Genomic DNA, 26,260 nt, shown 5'->3' on the forward strand with positions numbered 1-26,260 from the left:
TTTTTTTCAGTGATATCTCTGAGTAGTGTCTTAGTTCCTTTTTTTTTTCTCCCCTTTAAATCTGAATGCTGTATGCCAACAGTGCAATAACTTTATAATTATTTTTAACAGTTAATAAATGACTAATAAATTGTTAATTGAATTAGCTTTTCCAGATAGGAAGTGTTTAGTTTCTATGATATATATATATTTTAATTGGATAAAATTGCATTGCTTCTGTCCAAAGCTCTTTCTGCCAAATCTAAAATTAGCCGGTTCTTCCTTTTTTTTTTTTTTTTTTTTTAGGATTGTACGTGTTTCAAAAATTATTCGGAAGGAGCGGAAGGAGCGTGAGGGCAAAAACACAGCATCTCTTTAAGACAGGTAAACTGTCAGTAAACCTGTCATTAAACCAGGCAGCTGCTTTAATGAGCCCCATTAAAGATGCGATTGTCTTAAGGATTAAACTCGTTTAATGAAATATATCAGTGAATTTAATGAGTTGCATCAAAGACATGATTATTTAAGAGAGTCAGCTTCTTAAAGCTAGTACTTTTTTTTAGGTTTTCTAGAAGTCATCATCCAAAAGTAGCTGCTTTAAAGAGATGCTGTTCTTGCCTTCCTATACGTACTGAAGCATCTCCTCAAAATCATTTTCAAGGCATTTACAGATTCATTTGTTTTTAATGTATAGTTTTATTGATCTTGGTACTTTTATCCTTTTCTTCAAGCAATTTCTTTCCATATTCCAACAAAGATTAGTATTTTTTTTATCTGTTTGTTGTGCTCGATATGTTTTTTTTTTATCGCTATGCTTTTCACTTCCAGCTCCTTGAATCAGCTTAGTATATTTTTTCCCCTCTCACTGAGATACATTTCAAAATGTATCCCCTTTTTTATTTTCTCTTTGAAAATAAATTGCGCCTGCAAGTGACGGATTGGCTTGTAACACCAGAAGACATAGTCTCAACACGGTAGGGCTACATCCATTACGGGAAAACTTCTCTTCTCTATCTCTGTCCCTCCTCCTGCTTTTTAAAACTTTTTTATTGATTCTATTTTATATACCCAAGTACCCTCTTGCTTTCATGGCCCTTATTGCCTCCAGTTCCTTTTGATTCATGTCTCTTGAAACTTCTTTGGCTGTGAATCGTTGAGCCAATAGTTTTGCAAAAAGGCTTAGAATATTCTGGATGCTAGATTAAGTTTGTAAGAATAAAAGTGTAGGTCATATGGAATATTGACTTATTCGGGGCTACGATCCAGGGATTCCGCCCATTACACCAATTGCAGTGATTTATTTTATCTATAAATAAAATCCAGACACTGAGGAAAGCAGAATCACTGCAAACTCTATTACTCAGCAAAAAAAGAATTGTCTCAGTTTGCAAGTAATGCAGAGCCCAAGGTTCAGAATTAGGCTAGATGTAGCTGAGAGCTCGGAACATGTACTTCGATGTGAAAACTAACCTTCCCTGCTATATTTTAAGATAGCAAAGAAAAGCACTGCTCAAGAAACATATCTTTTATATCTAGGTTATTAGGGCTGTGCAATGCTTCAGGAATTTGCCACAAGTCCAAACCCGGTTTCAGAATCTGGTGGAAATGCAAATACAATTTTTGTCTGTAGCTCTTTAAAGCAGGTTTGTCCTTTGTCTTTTCCTGGAGAGTAGTATAATGTAAATATGTATGTACCTCTAATCTGGAGCACTACACAGTTCTAACCTTTATCTCCTCAACAACTGCGGTGATTCACTTAACAACTGTTGCAAGAAAGGTCATAAAATGGAGCAAAACTTAATTGTCTAGCTTAGCAATAGATATTTTGGGCTCAACTGTGGTTGTAACTCAAGGAATACTTGCTTATATATTCACAGTAATAAATCAGTGATGCGTTCATCTTGAAAAATAGTAACAATATATTAGATAATGTTTCAAAATTATTCGGAAGGAGCGTGAGGGCAAAACACAGCATCTCTTTAAGACAGGTAAACTGTCAGTAAACCTGTCATTAAACCAGGCAGCTGCTTTAAAGAGATGCTGTTCTTGCCTTCCTATACGTACTGAAGCATCTCCTCAAAATCATTTTCAAGGCATTTACAGATAAATCATATTCGGACATATTTAGGTAATAACTAACAAAAATCATAAGACCAATAAAGGAATCAATCCCCAGTAACATTCATGTGTTATTATATAATAATTCAAATTACAGGTAAGCCTTGATTTACAACCGTTCATTTAGTGATCTTTCAAAGTTACAAGAGCACTGAAAAAGTGACTTATGACTATTTTCACACTTATGACCATTGCAGCATATCTGATGCTGGAAGAGTTGTTCAATATCTATTTTATTTGTGTATACATTTACAGATTCATTTAACAACCATGTTTGTCCCTCAACAACTGCGGTGATTCACTTAACAACTGTTGCAAGAAAGGTCATAAAATGGAGCAAAACTTAATTGTCTAGCTTAGCAATAGATATTTTGGGCTCAACTGTGGTTGTAACTCAAGGAATACTTGCTTATATATTCACAGTAATAAATCAGTGATGCGTTCATCTTGAAAAATAGTAACAATATATTAGATAATGTTTCAAAATATAATTTAATATACCTGTAACAAAAATCATCCCAAAACAAAAAGACTCTTTAAACAATAGTTTCTTTCCAATAGTTTCATAATGGTTAAACATTTCTTACTTATCCATTTTTCTCCCTTTAAATCTGAATGCTGTATGCCAACAGTGCAATAACTTTATAATTATTTTTAACAGTTAATAAATGACTAATAAATTGTTAATTGAATTAGCTTTTCCAGATAGGAAGTGTTTAGTTTCTATGATATATATATATTTTAATTGGATAAAATTGCATTGCTTCTGTCTAAAGCTCTTTCTGCCAAATCTAAAATTAGCCGGTTCTTCCTTCTTCTTTTTTTTTTTTTTTTAGGATTGTACGTGTTTCAAAAATTATTCGGAAGGAGCGGAAGGAGCGTGAGGGCAAAAACACAGCATCTCTTTAAGACAGGTAAACTGTCAGTAAACCTGTCATTAAACCAGGCAGCTGCTTTAATGAGCCCCATTAAAGATGCGATTGTCTTAAGGATTAAACTCATTTAATGAAAAATATCAGTGAATTTAATGAGTTGCATCAAAGACATGATTATTTAAGAGAGTCAGCTTCTAAAAGCTAGTACTTTTTTTTAGGTTTTCTAGAAGTCATCATCCAAAAGTAGCTGCTTTAAAGAGATGCTGTTCTTGCCTTCCTATACGTACTGAAGCATCTCCTCAAAATCATTTTCAAGGCATTTACAGATTCATTTGTTTTTAATGTATAGTTTTATTGATCTTGGTACTTTTTATCCTTTTCTTCAAGCAATTTCTTTCCATATTCCAACAAAGATTAGTATTTTTTTTATCTGTTTGTTGTGCTCGATATGTTTTTTTTTTAATCGCTATGCTTTTCACTTCCAGCTCCTTGAATCAGCTTAGTATATTTTTTCCCCTCTCACTGAGATACATTTCAAAATGTATCCCCTTTTTTATTCTTTTCTCTTTGAAAATAAATTGCGCCTGCACGTGACGGATTGGCTTGTAACACCAGAAGACATAGTCTCAACACGGTAGGGCTACATCCATTACGGGAAAACTTCTCTTCTCTATCTCTGTCCCTCCTCCTGCTTTTTAAAACTTTTTTATTGATTCCATTTTATATACCCAAGTACCCTCTTGCTTTCATGGCCCTTATTGCCTCCAGTTCCTTTTGATTCATGTCTCTTGAAACTTCTTTGGCTGTGAACCGTTGAGCCAATAGTTTTGCAAAAAGGCTTAGAATATTCTGGATGCTAGATTAAGTTTGTAAGAATAAAAGTGTAGGTCATATGGAATATTGACTTATTCGGGGCTACGATCCAGGGATTCCGCCCATTACACCAATTGCAATGATTTATTTTATCTATAAATAAAATCCAGACACTGAGGAAAGCAGAATCACTGCAAACTCCATTACTCAGCAAAAAAAGAATTGTCTCTGTTTGCAAGTCACGCAGAGCCCAAGGTTCAGAATTAGGCTGGATGTAGCTGAGATCTCGGAACATGTACTTCGATGTGAAAACTAACCTTCCCTGCTATATTTTAAGACAGCAAAGAAAAGCACTGCTCAAGAAACATATCTTTTATATCTAGGTTATTAGGGCTGTGCAATGCTTCAGGAATTTGCCACAAGTCCAAACCCTGTTTCAGAATCTGGCGGAAATTCAAATACAATATTTGTCTGTAGCTCTTTAAAGCAGCTTTGTTCTTTGTCTTTTCCTGGAGAGTAGTATAATGTAAATATGTATGTACCTCTAATCTGGAGCACTACACAGTTCTAACATTTATCTCCCTCTGCTTCTGCAGTAGTATCCCGTTTCCATCTTCCTTGCAAAGCTATCTTGGAACTGGCTGAAGTCTTTTTTTTTTTTTCAAAAAACAAAAAAGACTCTTTAAACAATAGTTTCTTTCCAATAGTTTCATAATGGTTAAACATTTCTTACTTATCCATTTTTTCTCCCTTGTTTCTATGGATCCTTTATACAAATTCCTTGTGTGTCCAATCACACTTGGCCAATTAAAAAAAAATTCTAAATTCTGAATTCTAAATGTGAGAAGGATCTTGGAATCCTAGTGGTCAATCACTTAAATAGGCGCCAGCAGTGTGCTGCAGCTGCCAAAAAAGCCAACACAATTCTAGGCTGCATTAACAGAGGGATAGAATCAAGATCATGTGTTTATAGCGCCTTGGTAAAACTGGATGAATATTGCATCCAGTTTGGTTCCACAATACAAAAGAAAGATGCGGAGACTCTAGAGCAGGGGTCTTTCTAGAGCAGGGATTTCCAACCTTTTCTGAGAGTTCTGGGAGTTGAAGTCTGCCAGGCTTAAAGTTGCCAAGGTTGGAGACCCCTGCTCTAGAAAGAGTGAAGAGAAGAGCAAGAAAGATGATTAGGGGACTTGTTGTGTCTGCGCCCCCCGAGCCAGGCCTCCTGCCAGAAAGTGACTTGGAAAGGGAGGGAGAAGGGCCGTCAGGACATACCTCGGGAGCACCGGCTTCCCTGGCTCAGCTCCAGGAGCCAGAGGCAGGCCAGGTGGAAGTGATAACAAGGCCTACGTCCCCTGACTCTTCCCCCCCAAGCCACGCCTCCAGACCCAGCTGATGGCAATCAGGCTTGGTTGGACCCTAGGTTTCGTAGGCAGGAGAGGTGGGAACAACAGAAGCAGGGGTGGGGCAAGCCTAGGTAGTGCTGAGTCATGGAGCCACATCCCACAGGATATAAAGACAGCAAGAGCTGCTGTGCCTCTTCGTAGCAGGCAAATTAACTAAGAGCTGAAGTTCTGTTTGTTCCTGGGTGACTTATCGGCGTCGAGGGAGATAACAGAGACACTTGGCAGACGCTCACTATTTTGCTGCCAGAGCTGATAGTGTCGGCTAATTAAGCCATTGCTCGGACGGAGGCGAGGGGGGACAGAACAGGACTGGAGGCTAAAACATATGAAGAACAGTTAGAGGAACTGGGTATGTGTTGTTTAATGAAGAGAAGGACTAGGGATGACATGATAGCAGTATTTCAAAAGCTAAGCGGGTGCCACAAAGAAGAGGGAGTCAGCCTGGTCTCCAAAGAACCCAAAGGCAGGACAAGAAGCAATGGATGGAAACTATTCAAGGAGAGAAGCAACCATTTGTCAGAAATGATATTGGGTTTCCTGCTTGAGCAGGGGGTTGGACTATAAGATCTCTAAGGTCACTTCCAACCCTGTTATTCTGAATGCTAAAAGGCATTCATTGAGATAACAACAACAACAACAACAACAACAACAACAACAACCTCCAAGGTCTTCTAGTCCAACCCCCTGCCCAGGAAGGAAACCTTACACCACTTCAGACAAATGGTTATGAAACATCTTCTTAAAAATTTCCAGTGTTGGAGCATTCACAACTTCTGCAGGCAAGTTGTTCCACTGATTAATTGTTCTAACTGTCAGGAAATTTCTCCTTAGTTCTAAGTTGCTTCTCTCCTTGATTAGTTTCCACCCATTGCTTCTTGTCCTGCCGTCAGATGCTTTGGAGAATAGTGTGACTCCCTCTTCTTTGTGGAAGCCCCTGAGATATTGGAACACTCCCCTAGTCCTTCTTTTCATTAAACTAGACATACCCAGTTCCTGCAACCGTTCTTCATATGTTTTACCCTCCAGTCCCCTAATCATCTTTGTTGCTCTTCTCTGCACTCTTTCTAGAGTCTCCACATCTTTTTTACATCGTGGCAACTAAAACTGAATGCAATATTCCAAGTGTGGCCTTACCAAGGCATTATAAATTGGTCTTAACACTTCATGTGTTAATAAAAGACAATGGAGGAGTCCTTCCACCCAAACTACATCTGGAACAGAAGGAAGCAGAAAAGAGAGAGAAAGAGGTAGGATGCTGTTTTCTGCTGCTTCTTAAACACAACAATTTACCGAACAACAGAACAGATGAAAAACAGCCAGGAGGACACGACCCATCCCACAACCTTTCCCTTGCCTTTGGCCCTAGTGAGCAAAAAGCTTCTACAGACAAAGAGATTTTTTTTTTAATTTACATTTATATCCCGCCCTTCTCCGAAGACTCAGGGCGGCTTACAGTGTGTAAGGCAATAGTCTCATTCTATTTGTATATTTATATACAAAGTCAACTTATTGCCCCCCCCAACAATCTGGGTCCTCATTTTACCTACCTTATAAAGGATGGAAGGCTGAGTCAACCTTGGGCCTGGTGGGACTAGAACCTACAGTAATTGCAAGCAGCTGTGTTTAATAACAGGCTTCTTACAGCCTGAGCCACACCGCGGCTCAGATTGTGCTGTCTCTGTCACACAGTCACTCTTCCATTCGCACAACATATAAAATTTGAGTTACCGTATATACTCGAGTATAAGCCGAGTTTTTCAGCACGTTTTTTGTGCTGAAAAACGCCCCCTCGGCTTATACTCGAGTCTACCCTTGCAGAGCCGACCCAGGGAGAGGGGTTTGCCCTCGGGAACAGCTGGGCGGCAGGACGAGCAAATCCTGCCGGCATGCTTTGCCAGCTCGGCCGGCTCGTTTTGGGGCGGCGGCTGCCCTCCGGCGTTTTCTTCCGCCGCTTTTTGATGGCGGCGGCGGCGGTGGTCGGCGGAGGGGGCGTTCGACATTTTCGGCCCCCTCTCACTCGTCCTCCTCTTGCCCGCGGTGGGGGCGGAGGGGGCGTTTGTCACTCTCGCCCTCCTCTCACTCGTCCTCCTCTCGCCCTCGGATTGGCTCCCGGGCTCCCCCAGCCGGCACTTCACGGCGGCCTCTCCCCACCCACCCACCCCCACTGCCGCTTCGCACTCAATTTCAGCTGGAGAGGAGGCGGGGTGATAACGCCCCTCCGCCCCTCCGAGGCGAGAGGAGGACAGTGAGAGGAGGCGAGTGTGTCAAACGCCAAGGCGAGAAGAACTCTCTTTTATTTGTTTGTCACTCGCCTCCTCTCACTCGTCCTCCTCTCGCCTCGGAGGGGGCGGAGGGGCGTTGTCAATACATCCCAATAAAATGCAAAGGTTTCAAAGCATGTTTTGGAAAAGCAGCGAGGATGGGGAGAATGCTGCCTTGAATGTGAAAAGAAACGTGGAAAACTCCAACTACAGTATAAAAAAACATTTGCACTCAGTACTTTTTATTTTATTTTATTTTTGCCAAGTTTTCCCCAGGGTTTTTTTCCCCCTATGGAAATTGGGGAGGTGGGGAGAAAGAGGTGAAAAAGAAAAGCCTCTTGGAAAGCGGAGAAATACGGCAAGAACAAACGATTTCTCCCCCCCGCCCCTCCCGGCGCCGTCCTTCTCTCCCGCCAGTCACACGGTTCAGTTTTTTTTCAGGCTAACTATACTTTGCGTTTCACTCCCCCGAGTGAACATTGTAACCCAGATCACCCGAGACTTGCTCGTAAACAGCGAGCAAAATTACGGTAATCTCCTCTGCCAAATCTATTCCCAAACCCTCCCCCCCCAACACCTCCGCTCCGCAAAGGCAAGAAATGAACGCCGAATCCGAGAGGGGGGCAGGAGGAGGAGGAGGAGGAGGAGGAGAGATGGGGGCATTGCAAGCTAGGGTGGGAAGAAGGAGGAGGAAGAAGAAGGGAGGCAAAAGAAACCGACCCTCGCGCAGATCAGCAAATTAGCTTTCCTTCTCCAAACCAATTTTTTTTTTAAAAAAAAACCCGTTCTACCCAGAGCAAATGGCAAATAAGCAGCCCGTTTTGAGTCTGATTATTGTTTCGCGGTGGTTGCCCTCTCTGATCTCCTTGTACATGACAAGGCACCTCTAACCCAGCGCTTTGTGTTTGTTATTGGTAATTCTCCTCTCCCTTCTTCCATTGGAGTCCTCTCCCCTTCCTTTCCGAACGGGGCGGGCGATTTACCTTCTCTGCCTTTTTTATTTTCCTGGAGGTGGAGGTGTATTCCTAAGGATGCCTTCAGTGCTGGGGAAGGAGCCGATCCATGGAGGGGAGGGGGGCGACGCTGCCGAGAAGCCGCTGCTTACAGAGAGCGAAAGAGCCAGGGAGACCTTGGCATAGGTGGGCGGCTGGTGTAAGGCAGGGCAGAACCTTCAACCCGCAAGGATCCCGGGAGGTGGGGGACGAAAGAGAGGCAGAGAAGGAGGAGGAGGAAGGAAAAGAAAAGAAAAGGGGAGTGAAAATAAGAGCAGTCCGAGCAATAAATAAATATTGCTGGGCTGCTTTCCAAAAATCCCCAGCACGGAACTAAAAGTTGCAAGTGTTTTGTGAGTTCAAACAGTCCCTTCCAGACTAACACGTTTCATTAAAAGATACAAAGTTTGGTAAACTGAAGCTCGCTCTGTCCAATGCAAAAAAATCATCATCATCATATAATAATAATAATAATAATAATAATAATAATAATAATAATAATAATAATAATAATAATAATAATAATTGTATACCGCCCTTCTCCCATATATTTGTAATATTAGCAGGAAGGGTTACAGCAAGGAAAATCAATACAACCCGTTCTAAGCCGAAAACACATTTATATAAAGAGACCTGAAAACGATTTGTATAGAAACAAATGTACGGTATTTGTCTCTTGTGATGATGTGTTGCAGGGTTGCCTTAAATTGCTGTGTGATAGTTACAGCATTTCCAGAAAACACAGACTGGAAAAGAAAAGAAAAGGGAACGGTAGGGAATGAAAATGGATGACTGTGACATCCATATCATCAACCTTTTGTGAAGTGTGTTGGGAAGCAACTTTTTAAAATAAGACCTTTTCTTGATCGTCTCCCTTATTAAAAAGGGGGCATTTGTCACTCTCGCCTCCTCTCGCCTCTTGGCGTTTGACACACTCGCCTCCTCTCACTCGCCTCTTTTCGCCTTTGGAAAAGATAGCTTGCCGTCCATGGGTCTCTTTGGACAGCTTTCTGGGGTGATGGTTTCCTGATGGCAGTTGACGCCGTAATAATTTTTTTCCTGTTAGGAATGGATCCCAGTACTTCTAATCCTGGACCATCAAAACAAAACGCAGGTCATCTGAAGCTGCTTTCAAACTTAAGGTTGTGTCAAGAGCAGAAGAAAGCAATAACAGTATTGCAAGTAGGGAATTTTGTGTTGATGAAAACAAGTAAGGAGTGGCGGAAAATGAAAGCTGACTTGGAAAAGCTTCCAAAGGCAAAAAGCTCGACGTGGTTTAACGAGTCCATTTGGGGCTCTAGAGACTGAATTGCATGAATGGGTTATGGAGTGTCGTCAAAATGGTTACTGTGTAACACGATGGGAATTCGCCACGTGCCTTCAAATGGCTAAAGAAGAAAAATTTAAAGTACCAGGCACTGAAAATTTGTTGCATCAGCAGGATGGTGTACCCGCTTCATGAATAGGTTTGGCCTATGTTTGCGGCAAAGAACAAAGATTGCACAGAAGCTGCCAAAAGACCTTGATGAAAAAGTGATGTCATTCCATTCATTCATCATAAAACAAAGAAGGATCCATAACTATGACCTTCAAGATATTGGAAATATGGATGAAACACCTATGACCTTTGATCTTCCAAGCAACAGAACTGTGGCAAGTTTGGGAGACAAAACAATTTTACTAAGAACCACAGGAAATGAAAACCATTTCACAGTCGTTCTGTCATGTTTGGCTAATGGAACCAAGCTGAGGCCTGTTATTATTTTTAAAAGAAAGACCTTGCCTAAAGGTAAAATTCCCGCCACGAATTACAGTGCGTGCACATGTTAAAGGCTGGATGGATGAAGATGGAACAAAAAAATGGCTGGAAGAAATTTGGAACGGACGACCAGGAGCAGCCTTAAAGAAAAAACCATCACTGTTAGTTTGGGATATGTTCAGAGCCCACATCTGATGACATAAAAAAATTGGCAAAGTCATCTCAAGTCACTTTGGCCGTTATTCCAGGTGGGCTTACATCTGTATTGCAGCCCCTAGATGTCAGTTTAAATAAACCTTTCAAGGACCGTGTGCGAAGGATGTGGCATGAATGGATGACATCTGGTCAAGCTCAACTGACAAAAGTTGGAAATCTGAGAAAGCCAGACATAGAACTAATAGCACAGTGGGTTCGTGATGCATGGGAAGATATTCCAGAGGACATGGTGCAACGTGCCTTCAAGAAATGTGGCATTAGTAATGCTATGGATGGCAGTGAAGACAGCGCATTGTATGAGAGTGACAGCAGTGATGATGACGACTGTGAACTCAGTGATGACGACAACGTATATGCGGATAACATCACAGACGCTGAAGTAGCTGAAGCTCTGTTTGGACAAACAGATGATGAGGAGGAGAGTTTTGAGGGATTTTAGCTCTCGTTAGCTTGGTTGCTGTTACTTTTAAAGATACTGTATTTTTGATACCATATTCTTTTTGGGGACCCCCTTTTGCACTTTTATTGTTTTTCGTTCAAATAAATATTCATGTTATTTTACTTGGCTCTATCTTTATTTTTTACATTGACCAGTAGCTGCCTCATTTCCCACCCTCGGCTTATACTCGAGTCAATAGTTTTTCCCAGTTTTTGTGGTAAAATTAGGTACCTCGGCTTATATTCGGATCGGCTTATACTCGAGTATATACGGTATCTAATACCGATTTCCTTTTTAGGTAACCTAGCATGCTTTTTAAAAAAAATTATTTCAATTTCAAGGCTATCCAACTCCATAGCAACCCTGGGTCGCTTACAAATAAAACAATTAAAAGAAAGCATATCAAGAAGAAGAAGAAAAAAAGATAAGTGACCAGAAGACAGAATCAAAAACACAAACAGCAAAAATCACTTCAAATGGACTCAGCCACCCTCCTAGCCCTAAGTCTGAAAGAGCAAACAGGACCTTAGCAATTTGCTGAAAGTAAAAAAAAAACAAAAACAAATATCTGGGAAATATTATCCCCACCCCCAGGATGGCGTGAATCTGCTATGTTTGAATTACCATATTTTTCAGAGTATAAGACACACCGGAGTATAAGACGCACTTTAGTTTTTGGGGAGGAAAATAGGAAAAAAAAAAATCTGCCTACCAGGTTTTCATCTCGCTAGTGTCCTTAGTCTGGTCAGCTTCAGTACATCAGTTTGCTGGTTCTGAGCATGCGTACACACTTTTTATCCCCTGGTTGGGGATAAAAAACAGCTTCTGAAGCACAGCTGATTGTCGGAGGGAGCAGCAATGAGAAAAGCAGGCAAAGCACGGAAGATCGCTTCACTCGCTAGTGCCTCGTTAGGGCTGAAAAACAGCTTCTAAAGCACAGCTGATTGTTGGAGGGAGCAGAAATGAGAAAAGCAGGCGAAGCGCGGAAGATCGCTTCACTGGCTAGCACTTCATTAGGGCTGAAAAAAAACCTTCGAAAAAGCTACATTCAGAGTATAAGACACACCCAAATTTTCAGCCTCTTTTAAGGGGGGGAAAGTATGTCTCATAATCTGAAAAATACAGTAATTTAATTCTAACATTAAAACCCCATCACAAGTGTTTATTTTAATAGCTATTTTAGGAGAACAAACCTAGTTAGATCATTTTGCATTAGGGTTACTTTCCATGAGCTGGACAGCTATGTAAACTAGATTACTAGATAGTAATCTAGTATAATGATATGTGAGAATGACCTTGGAAAACAGGAGGAAGATTCACAGACTAGATAATGATCAGATAAAAGGCAGCTGAGCCTATAAAATAAATGGAGGAGGTGATAAATGTATCAGAAATGGCTTTTCCTAGTTTTTTGGACTGTAAAGGCGAGTGAGGGAGAGAGATAGTTTCAGACTTTCAAAATCTATCCTCAATACAGGGAGTTCTTGATTTACAGCCATTAAGCCATTCGAAGTTACAGCTGTGTTAAAAAAAAGTGACCGATGACCATTTTTCACACTTCTGACCATTGCAACGTCACATGGTCATATAGAATCAGGAGTCTAGTAGCACCTTTTCAGACCAGCAATGGAAACAACTGATGTTCAACACATCCCAATTTTAATTGATAAAGTGCATGTAGTCTCTCTGACATAAACCCTGCATCTGTAGAACTGCCCTCTGTCTTCTCTTCATCCAATTTACAATAGTGGCCAAAATTGTGGAAACCTTTTGGGGAAAATGTATTTTTGAGGATTGATGGCTAATAACACCACTTTTTTGGGGGGTGGGAGTTTCAAGATAATCCTATTCCATTGCTGGAATGCCCTGGGAATAGCCCAGACCTTAACCTCATTGAAAAGCTATGGAGCCAACTAAAGAAACTTGTTAGTCAGAAGCGACCTAGCAATAAAACCCAGTTAATAGAAGCAATCATCAATCCTGGTTTCACATTAGAACAGCTGCAGAACTAAAAGACTTGGTTCACTCCATGGGAAGGCGTTGAAAGGCCGTAATTCATGCTAAAGTTTACCCAAATAAGTATTAACTGACATGGTGGTAATTTTTGTATATCTCGTTTTTTTCTACCTGTTTCACTTTTCTTTTTTATACTGTAACTGCTATTCTAATAGCAAATCCTTCATGTTATTGCATTACATTTTTGATTAAATTATCTTTCCATTGATCTATAATTTTATGGTACTACTCCAAAAAAAAAGTGGTGTTATTAGCTAGTTTTAGAAAATAAACTTTTCCCAAAAAGTTTCCACAATTTTGGCCACTACTGTAAATCCTATCAGTTTCAACCACAACATCACAACAGCTCTGCCCGGATCCCCAAAGCTTATGTTTCTTCCTAAAAATGGTTACTCTGAAAAAATACTACCAGACAACTTTTGATCTCAGCTCAGTTCAGGGAACTCTGGAAACATCAACACAATTGTCAGTTAAGGTGTTAGACTTCAGAAACTAGATTCACACATTGCTCTAAGCTGTGATTTTAATAAGCATGGATTGCTGAAGAAAATAGAGTTGTTTGGGTTTAAACAAGATCATAAATCACAATGATTAGATTCCTATAGCAATAAGACAAAAAGAGAGAAGCCCATGGTTTGACACATTAAAGGTTCCCCTCACACATATGTGCTAGTCGTTCCCAACACTAGGGGGCGGTGCTCATCTCTGTTTCAAAGCCGCAGAGCCAGCGCTGTCCAAAGACGTCTCCGTGGTCACGTGGCCGGCATGACTCAATGCCAAAGGTGCACGGAATGCTGTTACCTTCCCAACAAAGTGGTCCCTATTTTTTTAACATGCATTTTTTACCTGCTTTCGAACTGTTGGCAGAAGCTGGGACAAGTAACGGGAGCTCACCCTGTTATGCAGCACTAGGGATTCGAACCGCTGAACTGTTGACCTTTCGATCGACAACCTCAACATCTTAGCCACTGAGCCACCATGTCCCCCACTGACACATTATACGCACCCAATTTAATCTCAGCAACCTGCCAGTCACAAAAATAGATATTTTTCATCCCAGGTCCTTTTTTCCCTTAATAGTTTAATATCTGTTAAAAGTCCCCAAACCAGCTGCATTCCATAGCCTCCAGTCCATTCCTGCACTGATAAAGAAACCACACTTCATTTAAACCTAATGGAGTCAATGGAGTTCCTGCCATTGATTTCTAAGGAAGAAAGTCCTTTAAAAGAAAAGTTGAAGTGAGGGAACGTTTCTTTACCTTCCCTTCAAACCTGAAAGCTGAAGTAATGAGATCGTTCTGTGAGCAATCTATAAACCCCTTAACTTGATTTCCGCTCTTGATAATATATCCTTTAAAAAGAAAGTCAGGTGAAGTATTTTGGTAAATAATAATAACCCAGTAATTTTCATAATAATGGGGATGTGGTGGCTCAGTGACCAAGACGCTGAGTTTGTCGATCGTAAGGTCAGCAGTTCAGCAGTTCAAATCCCTAGTCCACATAACCGGGTGAGTTCCCGTTACTTGTCCCAGCTTCTGCCAACCTAGCAGTTCGAAAGCACGTAAAAAATACAAGTAGAAAAATAGGGACCACCTTTGGAGGGAAGGTAACAGCGTTCCGTGCGCCTTTGGTGTTTAGTCATGCCAGCCACATGACCACAGAGACGTCTTCGGACAGCGCTGGTTCTTCGGCTTTGAAACAGAGATGAGCACCGCCCCCTAGAGTCAGGAACGACTAGCATGTATGTGAGACGGGAACCTTTGCCTTTAACTAATTTTCAATTATGGCTACCAAATCTGATAACTTCAGATAAGGAGTAGGTCACAACAAAGAGGTAGGATTTTTTTTTGCCATCTTTGCTATCTTTTAGTGGTTATCCAGATTTTTTGAAATCCAGATATGATTGCCAACATGCAAGGGAACTAATGAAATATCTTACCCCTATTTACCCACGAACACCCCTTCCATTTCCATTTTCCTTCTTCTGTACTTCCCACATTTAATTCTAAGCAGCATAAAGCATTCTGAATTTTTCTTCATTGTTGTTCTAATCCTGGTATTATTGTTAGTTTTACCGGTATGAAAGTAAGAAAAAATCATGAGGATATTCCTTGATTTATGACTTAGCAACTGTCTGAAGTTACAACCTACCTCAAAAAGGGGACTTATGACCCGGATCCAACATTCTGACCATTGGATTCCCACCTCATGTACACACTGGGTACTCCACAACAAGGGAAATAGGCACTTGCAGTGTCCCACAGTTATGTCACTGTCTTTGACATAACTGCACAGCAAACAGGTAATGGTTGGGAATTATGGGAGTAAAAGTACAGGTAAAGGTTCCCCTCGCACATACGTGCTAGTCGTTGCCGACTCTAGGGGGTGGTGCTCATCTCCGTTTCAAAGTCGAAGAACCAGCGCTGTCCGAAGACATCTCCGTGGTCATGTGGCCGGCGTGACTCAACGCCAAAGGCGCACGGAACGTTGTTACCTTCCCACCAAAGATGGTCACTATTTTTTCTACTTGCATTTTTACGTGCTTTCGAAACTCCTAGGTTGGCAGAAACTGGGACAAGTAACGGGAGCTCACCCCTTTACACGGCAGCACTAGGGATTCGAACCGTTGAGCTGCCAACCTTTCGATCGACAAGCTCAACGTCCTAGCCCCTGAGCCACTGCGTCCCTATTATTATGGGGGTATAACCCCACATATTTGAAACATATCCAATTGGGTAAGGTTGCACGACATTACTTACTTTATAGGAATGCTTGCAACTGCTAGCATGACTAGCAGCAGTTATTATAAGCACTTTCCGAGCTGATAAAACTTGAAAAGCTGAGTGTGCTAAAGCAAACAGTAAATTATGCCAAACTTTGTTCTGAGGAGTGGGGGGAAAAGTGTTGAAATTAATCTCATTTAAGATTTTTGCACATCTGGAGTCAGCAATTTATGCCTTCTACGAGGATTTCTCTTTTGTGTGTTGCTGTTATCTAGGTCAGGGATTTTCAAAGTTTTTCAGACAATTGAACTTGTTACTTTTCAAACAAAACAAAACACAAATTCCCACAGCCCTTTTTTTCAAGTTGCAAAGCTCTCACAATAGGAAATCAGCAATAAAAGAAACAGGGACCAATGGATGCCTGTTCACAGTGAGAAGGCTGGGAATCTCCATCCAAGAAGGAAGCCCATGTCTGCTTAAAACCATCCATTTGGCCTTGCTCCAGGGAAAGGGAAGAAGGCAAGGCTTTGTTTTATTTATTTGTTTTAGCATCATTTTGTAGATGCTACACACATATTTATATGTGTGTAGCATCTACAAAACTCCGCAGCACTTTTTTGTGAGGCTGCTGATAAAAATAGGATCGCCAACATGATTGCCGACGTCCAATGATGGATATGGCACAAGAAGAAGAATCTACAGAGGTCATGCAATCATTGAAATACAAATATAACTTTAAATAAAACATCATCATCATCATCATCATCAAATAAATATACATATATGTATACATTTACATTTATGTATACATGGGTGCAATGGCTCTGTGATTAAAGACGATGAGCTTGTCAGCTGGAAAGTTGACAGCCCGGGTTTAAGACCCAAGCTTTGGGCAATGGAGTGAGTTCCCATTACTTGCCTCAGCTCCTGCCCACTAGCAGTTCGAAAGCATGCAAATGGGAGTAGATAAATAGATACCATTTCAGTGGGAAGGCAACTGTGTTTCGTGTCCTTTGATGTTTAGTCATGCGAGCCACATGACTACACAAATGTTGGCTCCCTTGGCCAAGAAATGGAGATGAGCACCATGCCCTAGTCAGACAAGACTGATAGGGAATATATATATATATATTCTGAGGTTTTCGTGGGTGTTTGTATGTAGGTCTTTGGTTATTCGGGTTTTCTCCTGCGTAAAATTGGAAAAATTTCAAAAAAAAAAGGAAGAAACAGCTGCAATCACACATTGCTCCCAGAAGCACGAAGCTGAAGCCTGAAGATGACAAATGAGACTTCGTCGAAATGTCGCCAAGACACTTCCAATTTTACACGGGAGAAAACCCGAATAACCAAAGACCTACATACACACACACACACACACACACACACACACACACACACATACATACACATTTGTTTTTGTAGGTTTTCACGGGTATAGGTATGTAGGTTTTGACATATTTGGGTCTTTTCCCGTGTAAGGTTGAAAGTATCTAGGCAATGTTTCGACGAGGTCTCACTCGTCATCTTCAGGCTGGAGTTTTTGGCTTTGTGCTTATGCGAGCAAAGCTTGCTTGCACAAGCACGAAACCGAAAGCACCAGCCTGAAGATGATGAGTGAGACTTCATCGAAATGTCGCCAAGATACTCTCAACCTTACACAGGAAAAGACCCAAATATGCCAAGACATACACACACACACACGCACGCACACACACACACATATGGACAATACAATATATGAAATAATATATTAAATTAAGATAAAGCCATAATAAAAGCACCATAAAAAAGCACCCTAGAATCACAATGGAATATATATTATAGTTTGATATCTAAGGAAGCTAGTCATCTAACTCCTTTTTGGAGTTAGACTTACCTTTTTGGACTGAAAATATAATATAACATGAATATACATGATGATGAACTATGATGATAAACTAGGTCTAGTTTAATGAAAAAAAGGACTAGGGGTGACCTGATAGCAGTGTTCCAATATCTCAGGGGCTGCCACAAAGAAGAGGGAGTCAAGCTATTCTCCAAAGCACCTGAGGGCAGGACAAGAAGCAATGGGTGGAAACTAATCAAGGAGAGAAGCAACCTAGAACTAAGGAGAAATGTACTGACAGAACAATCAATCAGTGGAAAAACTTGCTTTCAGAAGTTGTGAGTGCTCCATCACTGGAGCTTTCAAAAAGAGACCAGACAACCATTTGTCTGGAATGTATAGAATCTCCTGCTCAGGCAAGGGGTTGAACTAGAAGACCTCCGAGGTCCCTTCCAACCAGTGGTGTGATTCAGCCGGTTCAGGCAAATCAGTTGTTTAATTTCTGGCTGGCTGTGGCTCTCCCTGCCCCACACCTTCCAGGAGTCCCCAAGTGCCCTGTTTTGGCTCCCAGACAAATGCAGGGAGGCCTACTAGGCCCAAAATGGGACATAGGGGTTACGGCACCAGCCACCACCACCACCATCACCCATGGCATGTTTTTGCTCCCAGGCGGCTGCAGGGAGTCCTATTAGGCCCAAAACGGGGCACAGGGGATGAGGCACACCCCCCCCGTGGCCTGTTTTTGCTCCCAGGGGAGTGCAGGAGGCCGAGTGCTACCTGTCATACCCCCTGGCCACGCATCCCAAGGCCACATCCACCCAACCGGTCATTAGGGCAGAGAACTGGTTGTTAAATTATTTGAATCTCACCACTGCTTCCAACTCTGTTATTCTGGTTCCTTCTGATTTGGCTGTGGTGAGATCATCTCAGGTGCCTTGAAATTCCCGGGGAGACATTCTTACACTATAGTTTGATCTGAGAATTAGGTAAGCAAGTCTGATCTTATTGGTCCTAGACTAGGGTTGCCATATCTTTCTATAGTTATATATTTTGATAGACATCCAGGATAGCATTCCAGGTTCGTTTTCTCACAATTCTTGCCACGTCTGAAGGTTCTCTTGAGAAATTTAACGAAGTTGGGAAACAATGAAAGACAGGGCTTCTGTGATTCTGCCCTGTTCCAACCTTTTTACTAGCAGTGGCTATAGGAAGTGTCTGTGTATTCTTTTAATGAAACAATGTGTTGTTCTTGTCATGCTTATTGTGCGTTGTGCTGGGCAGAACTGTGATTGAGAAAGAAGGCTTAAGACAGACCAACATTCCAAGTTCCTGGATTGGGGAATTCTTTTTTCTAGGATGTTATTTTCCACGGCCACATCTGGACCAGAGGTGGTATTCAGCAGGTTCTGACCAGTTCTGGAGAACCGGTAGCGGAAATTTTGAGTAGTTCGGAAAACCGGTAAATACCACCTCTGACTGGTCCCCATCTATTCTCTGCCTCCCGAGTCCCAGCTGATCGGGAGGAAATGAGGATTTTGCAGTAACCTTCCCCTGGAGTGGGGAGGGAATTGAGATTTTACAGTATCCTTCCCCTGCCATGCCCACCAAGCCATGCCATGCCCACCAAGCCACACCCACAGAACCGGTAGTAAAAAAAAATGAATCCCACCACTGATCTGGACCATGTTCAAACTCAGTCTTCTCCCTTTTAGCTTCCTCCATCAACAAATCAGTTCCCATTCCGTTTTTGGAATTATCCTGGACACCCCAAACCCCACAATCTTTGCATAATTTCCTTCCGATATTCTGTGAGGTTGGAAAGAATAACTAGGGAAACCAGCTGGTTGAAGGCCATCACTTTCCCAGTAAGCTACTTAATTTTTTTTGAAATGGACAGAATGCACGTTTTCATTGTTTATCATTAGCAGAAAAAGCTCAATAAAGCTGGAGTTAAGCAGAGCCACTTTCAAGCCTTAAAGGTCATAGAGATTTCAGGCGGAGTACTAAGCACATCTTCCCGCTAAAATCAATGAAGGTAAGAAATCCAATTGCTGTCTAAGCTCCCAATTATGAATTGAATTGGAAACAGCTCTATAAACCATGCATCAATATTTTTTTTTATTTACCTAAGCTCTCTGTATTTTCACATGGGCATTTGTATAAAACAATCCTATTGATGAAAAACTCAACATTTCCCATTGCAACAGTTGGTTTTTCTGACCTACTTTCATTCCCATTGAAAAACACGTGGCCAAGTAACAATTTTCAGGAACACACTCAGGGTGTAATTGTGATATACCTCATAACCAGATGAATCGTATTTTATTCAGCAGGTATAAATCAATACATATAGTGGAGCTAACCGGTTGCTGCCTGCTGCCTGTAGCAGGTACATTTTTTTAAAAAATCATAATATAGCTGCTAAATCAGGAATATGAGAATGGCCAGAAATGCTACTTCTCACAGGGTATCTAGCAAAACTTAATTTTAAATGTAAAATGTATGGATGAAACAATGCACTCCCTAATCCTTCTTGTTGGTTTATATACATACATACATACATACATACATACATACATACATACATACATACATATATATATCTGTTACTGGCAATGTGTGAAAAGCTGGCATTGTATAGCACTCATAGGAAATCTATAGAATGTGTGACTTTTTAAGGTAATTATGAAATATGTGCATTTAATGTGTTATATGCTAGGTATTGTATATAATACAGAGATATTATGTAGAATGACAGGAACTATTTAGGCAAAGTATGAAAAGAAAGTCATGAGAAGGATTAAAGGCTAAACCCATCCCAAGCAGAAACCCAAGCACAAGCCCAAGCCCAAGCCCAAACCCAAACCCAAACCCAAACCCAAACCCAAACCCAAACCCAAACCCAAACCCCAGCCCCAGCCCCAGCCCCAGCCCAAGACCAAGACCAAGACCAAAACCAAGACCAAGATTAAACCTAAGCCAGGTGTCGGCAACCTGCGGCTCTGGAGCTGCTTGCAGTTCTTTGGGCCCTCTGCTGTAGCTCCCTGTCCCATCACTGGCTGGCCCCGCCCCGCCCTTCACTCTCCCCTCCCAGTCTCTCCTTGCCTGACCTGAGAAGGTGACGGGTGACGACGGGGGCTGGAGAAGTGGCCAGGGCTGATTCTCTGTTGCCTCACTCTTGCTGGAGTTTCTTCCAGCCCTTGTTGGTGCTGGGTATGTCTCAGTCGCTTGGAGAGACGCACAACCTGTTCTCCACCCCAAGACACTGGCCCAACCCGGCCATGACGGATGCTGGCCTCACTAACACAAGGGCTGGCAGAGTGGGAATGGGATCCGGGAGGACGGGACAATGGAAAGAGAGATGGGCCCGCCTCACCCAGCCACAGCTTTAAGAAGCTCAGGGCAGCAGGAAAAGCCCCCCCCCGCCCGCCAAACCTCACATGCCCACCCCAAGGTTCAGGAAAGCCGAGGCTGGGCCTTGCTGGTGAGCTCTCCTCGGGGCTCTTCACTACTCCTTTTTTCTTTGTTTTGGAAATCTGGGCTGGCTGAGGAACAAGCTCAAAGCGCAGTGGAGGCTTCCCTTTGGGTGACCCTCCTCAGGGGTGAAATTTAAAAATTTTCCTTACCGGTTCTGTGGGCGTGGCTTAATTGGTGGGCGTGGCTTGGTGGTCAGATTACTGGGTGGGCGTGGCCAATAACAATAAATAATAAAAATAATAAATAAGGTGTACAAAACAATAAGAGGTACCAAAAACCAACTTTCACACTTTACACACACATAATACAACACAACTGACTCACACACAATGTAAAAGCAGCTGCACTTCACCCAGAATGGCTCCTGCAACAAGCAGGAACCTCACACTTTCACACTTTACACACACACACTACAACTGACACACACACACACACACATAATGCCACATACAGCTTTGTGAGATTTTGTGTGTTTGTGTAGTTAGAGTGAAACACTACAGAAACACACCAAATCTCAGAAAGCTGCACAAATATTTTATTTTATTATTCTTATTTATTTTTTTAGATCAGGGGGTCTCCAACCTTAGTAACTTAGTTTGTGGACTTCAACTCCCAGAGTTCCTCATTCAGCAAAGCAGGAAGTCAAAGCAAACTGTAATCAGTAGCTGAAGAAAAGCACGCTGTTGCCAGCGAAAGGAGCAGTAATTATAGATAAATGAGGAGGGGGAATTGGCTGGCCATGGGTGGGGGCTCTTGTAAGTGGGGGCTGTTAAAAAGTGAGTTTAAAAGCCTGTGAAGATCAGGAAACTCCTCTGGGATTGCCAGAGGAGGCTTTTAAAACCTTTCCCCCCCCCCTTCAGTTGAAGAGGGTTTTTTTAAAAAAAACTTTTAAAGGGTTTTGATGATCTCTGCTCAGCCCCACGATCATCAGAGGGTTTTTTTTACTTTTAAATTCATGTTTTCGGCTGAAGAAAAACTTTTAAAAGTAAAAAAAAAAAACCTCTGCTGATGGTGCGGCTCAGCAGAGGCAGGGGGCGGGGCCATGGATTTTTGCTACCGGTCCTCTGAACCAGCAGCCACCATCGCTACCGGATCACGTGAGCCGGTCCAAACCAGGTGCATTTCACCCCTGACCCTCCTCCTCCTTCTCTCATGCCCCCCCCTCAGCTGGCTGTGGCAGGGCTGGGAGTGTGCGCATGAGCAGGGAGACCCTCCTCAAGCAAGCAGCTGCCCATCCCCTTCGCCCCTTTGCTGCACTTTGGCCGAGCCCGCCGGCTCACTTGAGGCCACATCTAAATACCCCACAGGCCAGAACTGGCCCACGGGTCTTGAGTTTGACACCCCTGCTTTATTGAAAGACCTATATGAAAATGAAAGAAGAAATGCAAAATAAAGTACAGGACTTTCTTACTGAACAAAACAAGGGAAGAAGCAGTGGTGGGATTCAACCAGTTTGCACCACTTAGGGAGAACCAGTTGTTAACTTTCTGAGCAGTTTGGTGAACTGGTTGTTGGAAGAAATCATTAGGGCAGAGAACCGGTTGTTAAATTATTTGCATCCCAGCACTGGGAAGGCGGCTAGTACTGACCTATTTGTTGCAACAAGGAAAGCTAGAATGGCATTTTAGCAAAAATACCTTATACTTTGCCAGTTTGCCTTTTGGCATTGCATAGAATGTCTAGGAAGTGTGTGAAATATTAAGCATTTCATACTTTGATGTCCTGTTTTTGGCATTCTATCGATTTCCTAGGCATTCTATAAAATGCCTAATTTCACAGATTGATGATAACCTATCTAACAATTTATTTTATGACGTGTGAGTTCTTTTCAGGATGATGGTCATTAAACCAAAGCCAGAACTAGCAATGAAATTATTATGGTATGTTTCTGTGATAAAGCTGTGCAATGGACTAATCTGGCTGTCATAGGTTAATATTGTAATAGATCTTTATAGCAAGAACAATTGTAGTAATCAGGGCACTAATGATCAAGTATTGGCTACTTTTTAATTAATTAAGCCATGGTAAAGGATAGGAACATAACAGTGCAACAAGCTAATTGGGCAGGCAGAAGTTTATGATAACAGAAATTATAAAGCTTCCACCCAATATAGTAGTATGTTGTTTATTGTCATGTAAATGAGCAAGAGAAATGTGCTCACTTACAAAGTGTAAAAACCCTAAAGAAAAATACAATAACAAGAATTAGAGGTAAAAGAGGAGTTAACTGTAGGCCAGTTCATATTTTTATTTCATTATTAGCACTTGTGTACATTATTTATATAAACATACAAATTCCCCAAGAGAGAACAGGAGTCAGTTAATTCATGCAATTACATAAATACAATTCCATAAGATTGCATATAGTTTTGTAAAAACTGTGTAGAAAACAGCACTGGGAATATTTTGTGTTAAAATATATTTCTAAAAATAATTATTGTATAATATGAAAATCCAAGCCTTTTTTAAACACTATAAAAAAAACAATAAAATAAATTGTACAGGTAGTTTTCAACTTAGAACAGTTCGTTTAGTGGTTTTTAGAAGTTAGGACACTGGGAAAAAAGTGACTTATGACTGTTTTTCACAATTGTGACCGTTGCAACGTCCCCATGGTCACGTGATCAAAATTCAAATGCTTGGCAACTGGTTCTTATTTATGACCGTTGCTGGTTTTTTGTAGGGGTCACGTGATCCCCTTTTGCCACCTTCTGACAAGCAGACTTAATGGGGAAGCCAGATTATCTTAACAAGTGTGGTGATTCACTTAACAGCTGTGGCAAGAAAGGTTGTAAAATGAAGAAAAATTTACTTAACTGTTTCATTTAACAATAGAAATTTTGGGCTCAGTTGTTCGAGGACTAGCTGTATTATTAGGCCAACCCAACATTAAAAATAGAACATTTTTAAAAATTCAAGGATTATATAACTTTTAACTTATTTTTGTATCTTCCAACATTTTACCAATTGCCTCTATTGCAATCTGAACTGTAAAATTATTGGTCTAGGCTACTGCAGAAAAAACATATTTCAAAAAATTTACCTCATAAATTACTATAACTTGACCTGATATGCCTGTGATCACATTCAATATCTGAATAAAACATTTACTAAGATAAAGCATGCATGCAGTACAGTACAAAGTATATAAACCAGTGTTTTGCTTTAAAGTAGACAAAATGAATACAAAAAACAAAAGAAATGCAAAACACAATGCATTCAAAAAGAAGAAGATAAAATTAGTTGCAATGCTTTTCCTCGTCGTATACACAGAAGAATCATTTTTCAACAGAGAATTTATAAAGCATATTTAGAAGCTGAGCTCACTGTTCCTCTTCTCAGGACATGATTAATTAGCACAGAAGTAGTTTAATAAATTAATACATCATATTATATATATGTATAATAAATTAATACAATTAAAATTCATAAAAGCAGGCATAAAATACAATACATATTGCTTTAAAGGTTGTACATAATTTCAATAGTTACACAAAAATGACAATTCTGATCTCCTATTAAATGCACATATGGTACAGAAGACACAACTGCGACAATAATATAAAATAATAAAAAACTAATGATTTCTTCCAACCAAAAAGTACGTTTTTAAAGAAGTATGACAATTGTTCGCATTACTTCTATTTTCAACCTTCATTCTTTCTTTAGAAAAGGAAGTTCCACTAATTAAATTGTAACTTTAGAACTGTGGGGTACCTTCAGGAATGGGTTCGTATCGATTAATGAGGGAAACAGCCCTTCCTTCATTCGCGCTAAGCTCAAATTGCTCCTTTCTGAGGAATTCAGCTAGATTTGTCGACGATAAAACTTTTTTGTTTGCCGAGTAGCTGCTGAAAAGTTCAACCAGTTCTGGTCTGTGGAGAAGCATGCGATAGATTGCTCTGAAATCTTCCATGGTAATAAGTCCAGACTTCTGTTTGTCATTTTTCTACCAAAAGAAAAGAAAAAGAAAGAAAGATTAGGCAAAACCTGGCTACCAAAACAGTAACTGTGAGAGGGACCTTGGCATCTTAGTGGAGGATCACTTAAACATGAGCCAGCAGTGTACGGCAGCAGCCAAAAAAGCTAATCCAATCCTTGGTTGTACAGCCAGAGGCATAGAATCAAAATCACGTGAAGTATTAGTACTGCTTTATAAAGCGGTGGCTCAGGGGCTAGGATGTTGAGCTTGTCGATCGAAAGGTCGGCAGCTCAGCGGTTCGAATCCCTAGTGCTGCCGTGTAATGGGGTGAGCTCCTGTTACTTGTCCCAGCTTCTGCCAACCTAGGAGTTTCGAATGCACGTAAAAATGCAAGTAGAAAAAATAGGGACCACTTTTGTTGGGAAGGTAACAGCGTTCTGTGCGCTTTTGGCATTGAGTCATGCCGGCCACATGACCACGTAGACGTCTTCGGACAGCGTTGGCTCTTTGGCTTTGAAACGGAGATGAGCACCGCCCCCTAGAGTCGGCAACGACTAGCACGTATGTGCGAGGGGAACCTTTACTTTTATAAAGCCTTAATAAGGCCACACCTGGAATGCTGCATCCTGTTTTGGTCACCACATTGCAAAAAAGATGTTGAGACTTTGGAAAAAGTGCAGAGAAGAGCAACTAAGATGATTAAAGGGCTGTAACACTAAAACATATGAAGAACGGTTGCAGGATTTGGGTTTGGCTAGTCTAGAGAAAATAAGGACTAGGAGGGATATGATAGCAGTATTCTAGTATTTGAGAGGATGCCACAAAGAAGAGGGGGTCAAATTATTCTCCAAAGCATGAGAGGGCAGGACAAGAAACAATGGATGGAAACTAATCAAGGAGCAACCTGGAATTGAGGAGAAACTTCCTAACAGCGAGGACAATTAACCAGTGGAACAGCTGGCCTCCAGAAGTTGTGGGGGCTTCATCACTGGAGGTTTTTAAGAAGAGACTGAACAGTCACTGAAATGGTATAGGATCTCCTGCTTGAGAAGGGGGTTGGACTAGAAGACCTCCAAGGTCCCTTCCAGCTCTATTCTGATTCTGATTCTAAGATTACGAAGAAGTCTAGATAATATGCATAGGGCAGTATAAATAATAAAATGAAGAAGTGAATTCTGGGAAAGGGGTGTCTTTTATTTGAAGATAAGCCATTAAAGGTAGTCCTCAACTTACAACAGTTCATTTAGTGACCGTTCAAAGTTACAACAGCACTGAAAAAAGGGATTTGTAATCATTTTTCATACTTATGACTGTTGCAGTATCCCCACAGTGAGCAAAATTCAGATGCTTGGCAATTGACTCCTATTTATGACGGGGTCATATGATCCCCTTTTGTGACCTTCTGACAAGCAAAGTCAATGGGGAAGCCAGATGTACTTAAC

At 41.2% G+C, this 26,260-nt stretch overlaps 1 protein-coding gene across 1 annotated transcript in view; it reads right to left on the reverse strand.

The window, feature by feature from the left end:
- The window catches only part of LOC131202585 (1-phosphatidylinositol 4,5-bisphosphate phosphodiesterase zeta-1-like), a 76,329-nt gene that overhangs the window by 48,111 nt on the left and 1,958 nt on the right, over positions 1-26,260 (reverse strand). Inside the window, exon 2 of the mRNA XM_058191689.1 lies at positions 24,614-24,845. Within this exon, the coding sequence (XP_058047672.1) occupies positions 24,614-24,845 (232 nt within the window). The remainder of the gene's footprint in view (positions 1-24,613; positions 24,846-26,260) is intronic.

This window comes from Ahaetulla prasina, chromosome 7 (genome assembly GCF_028640845.1).
Source record: "Ahaetulla prasina isolate Xishuangbanna chromosome 7, ASM2864084v1, whole genome shotgun sequence".
Classification (NCBI taxonomy): Eukaryota; Metazoa; Chordata; class Lepidosauria; order Squamata; family Colubridae; genus Ahaetulla; species Ahaetulla prasina.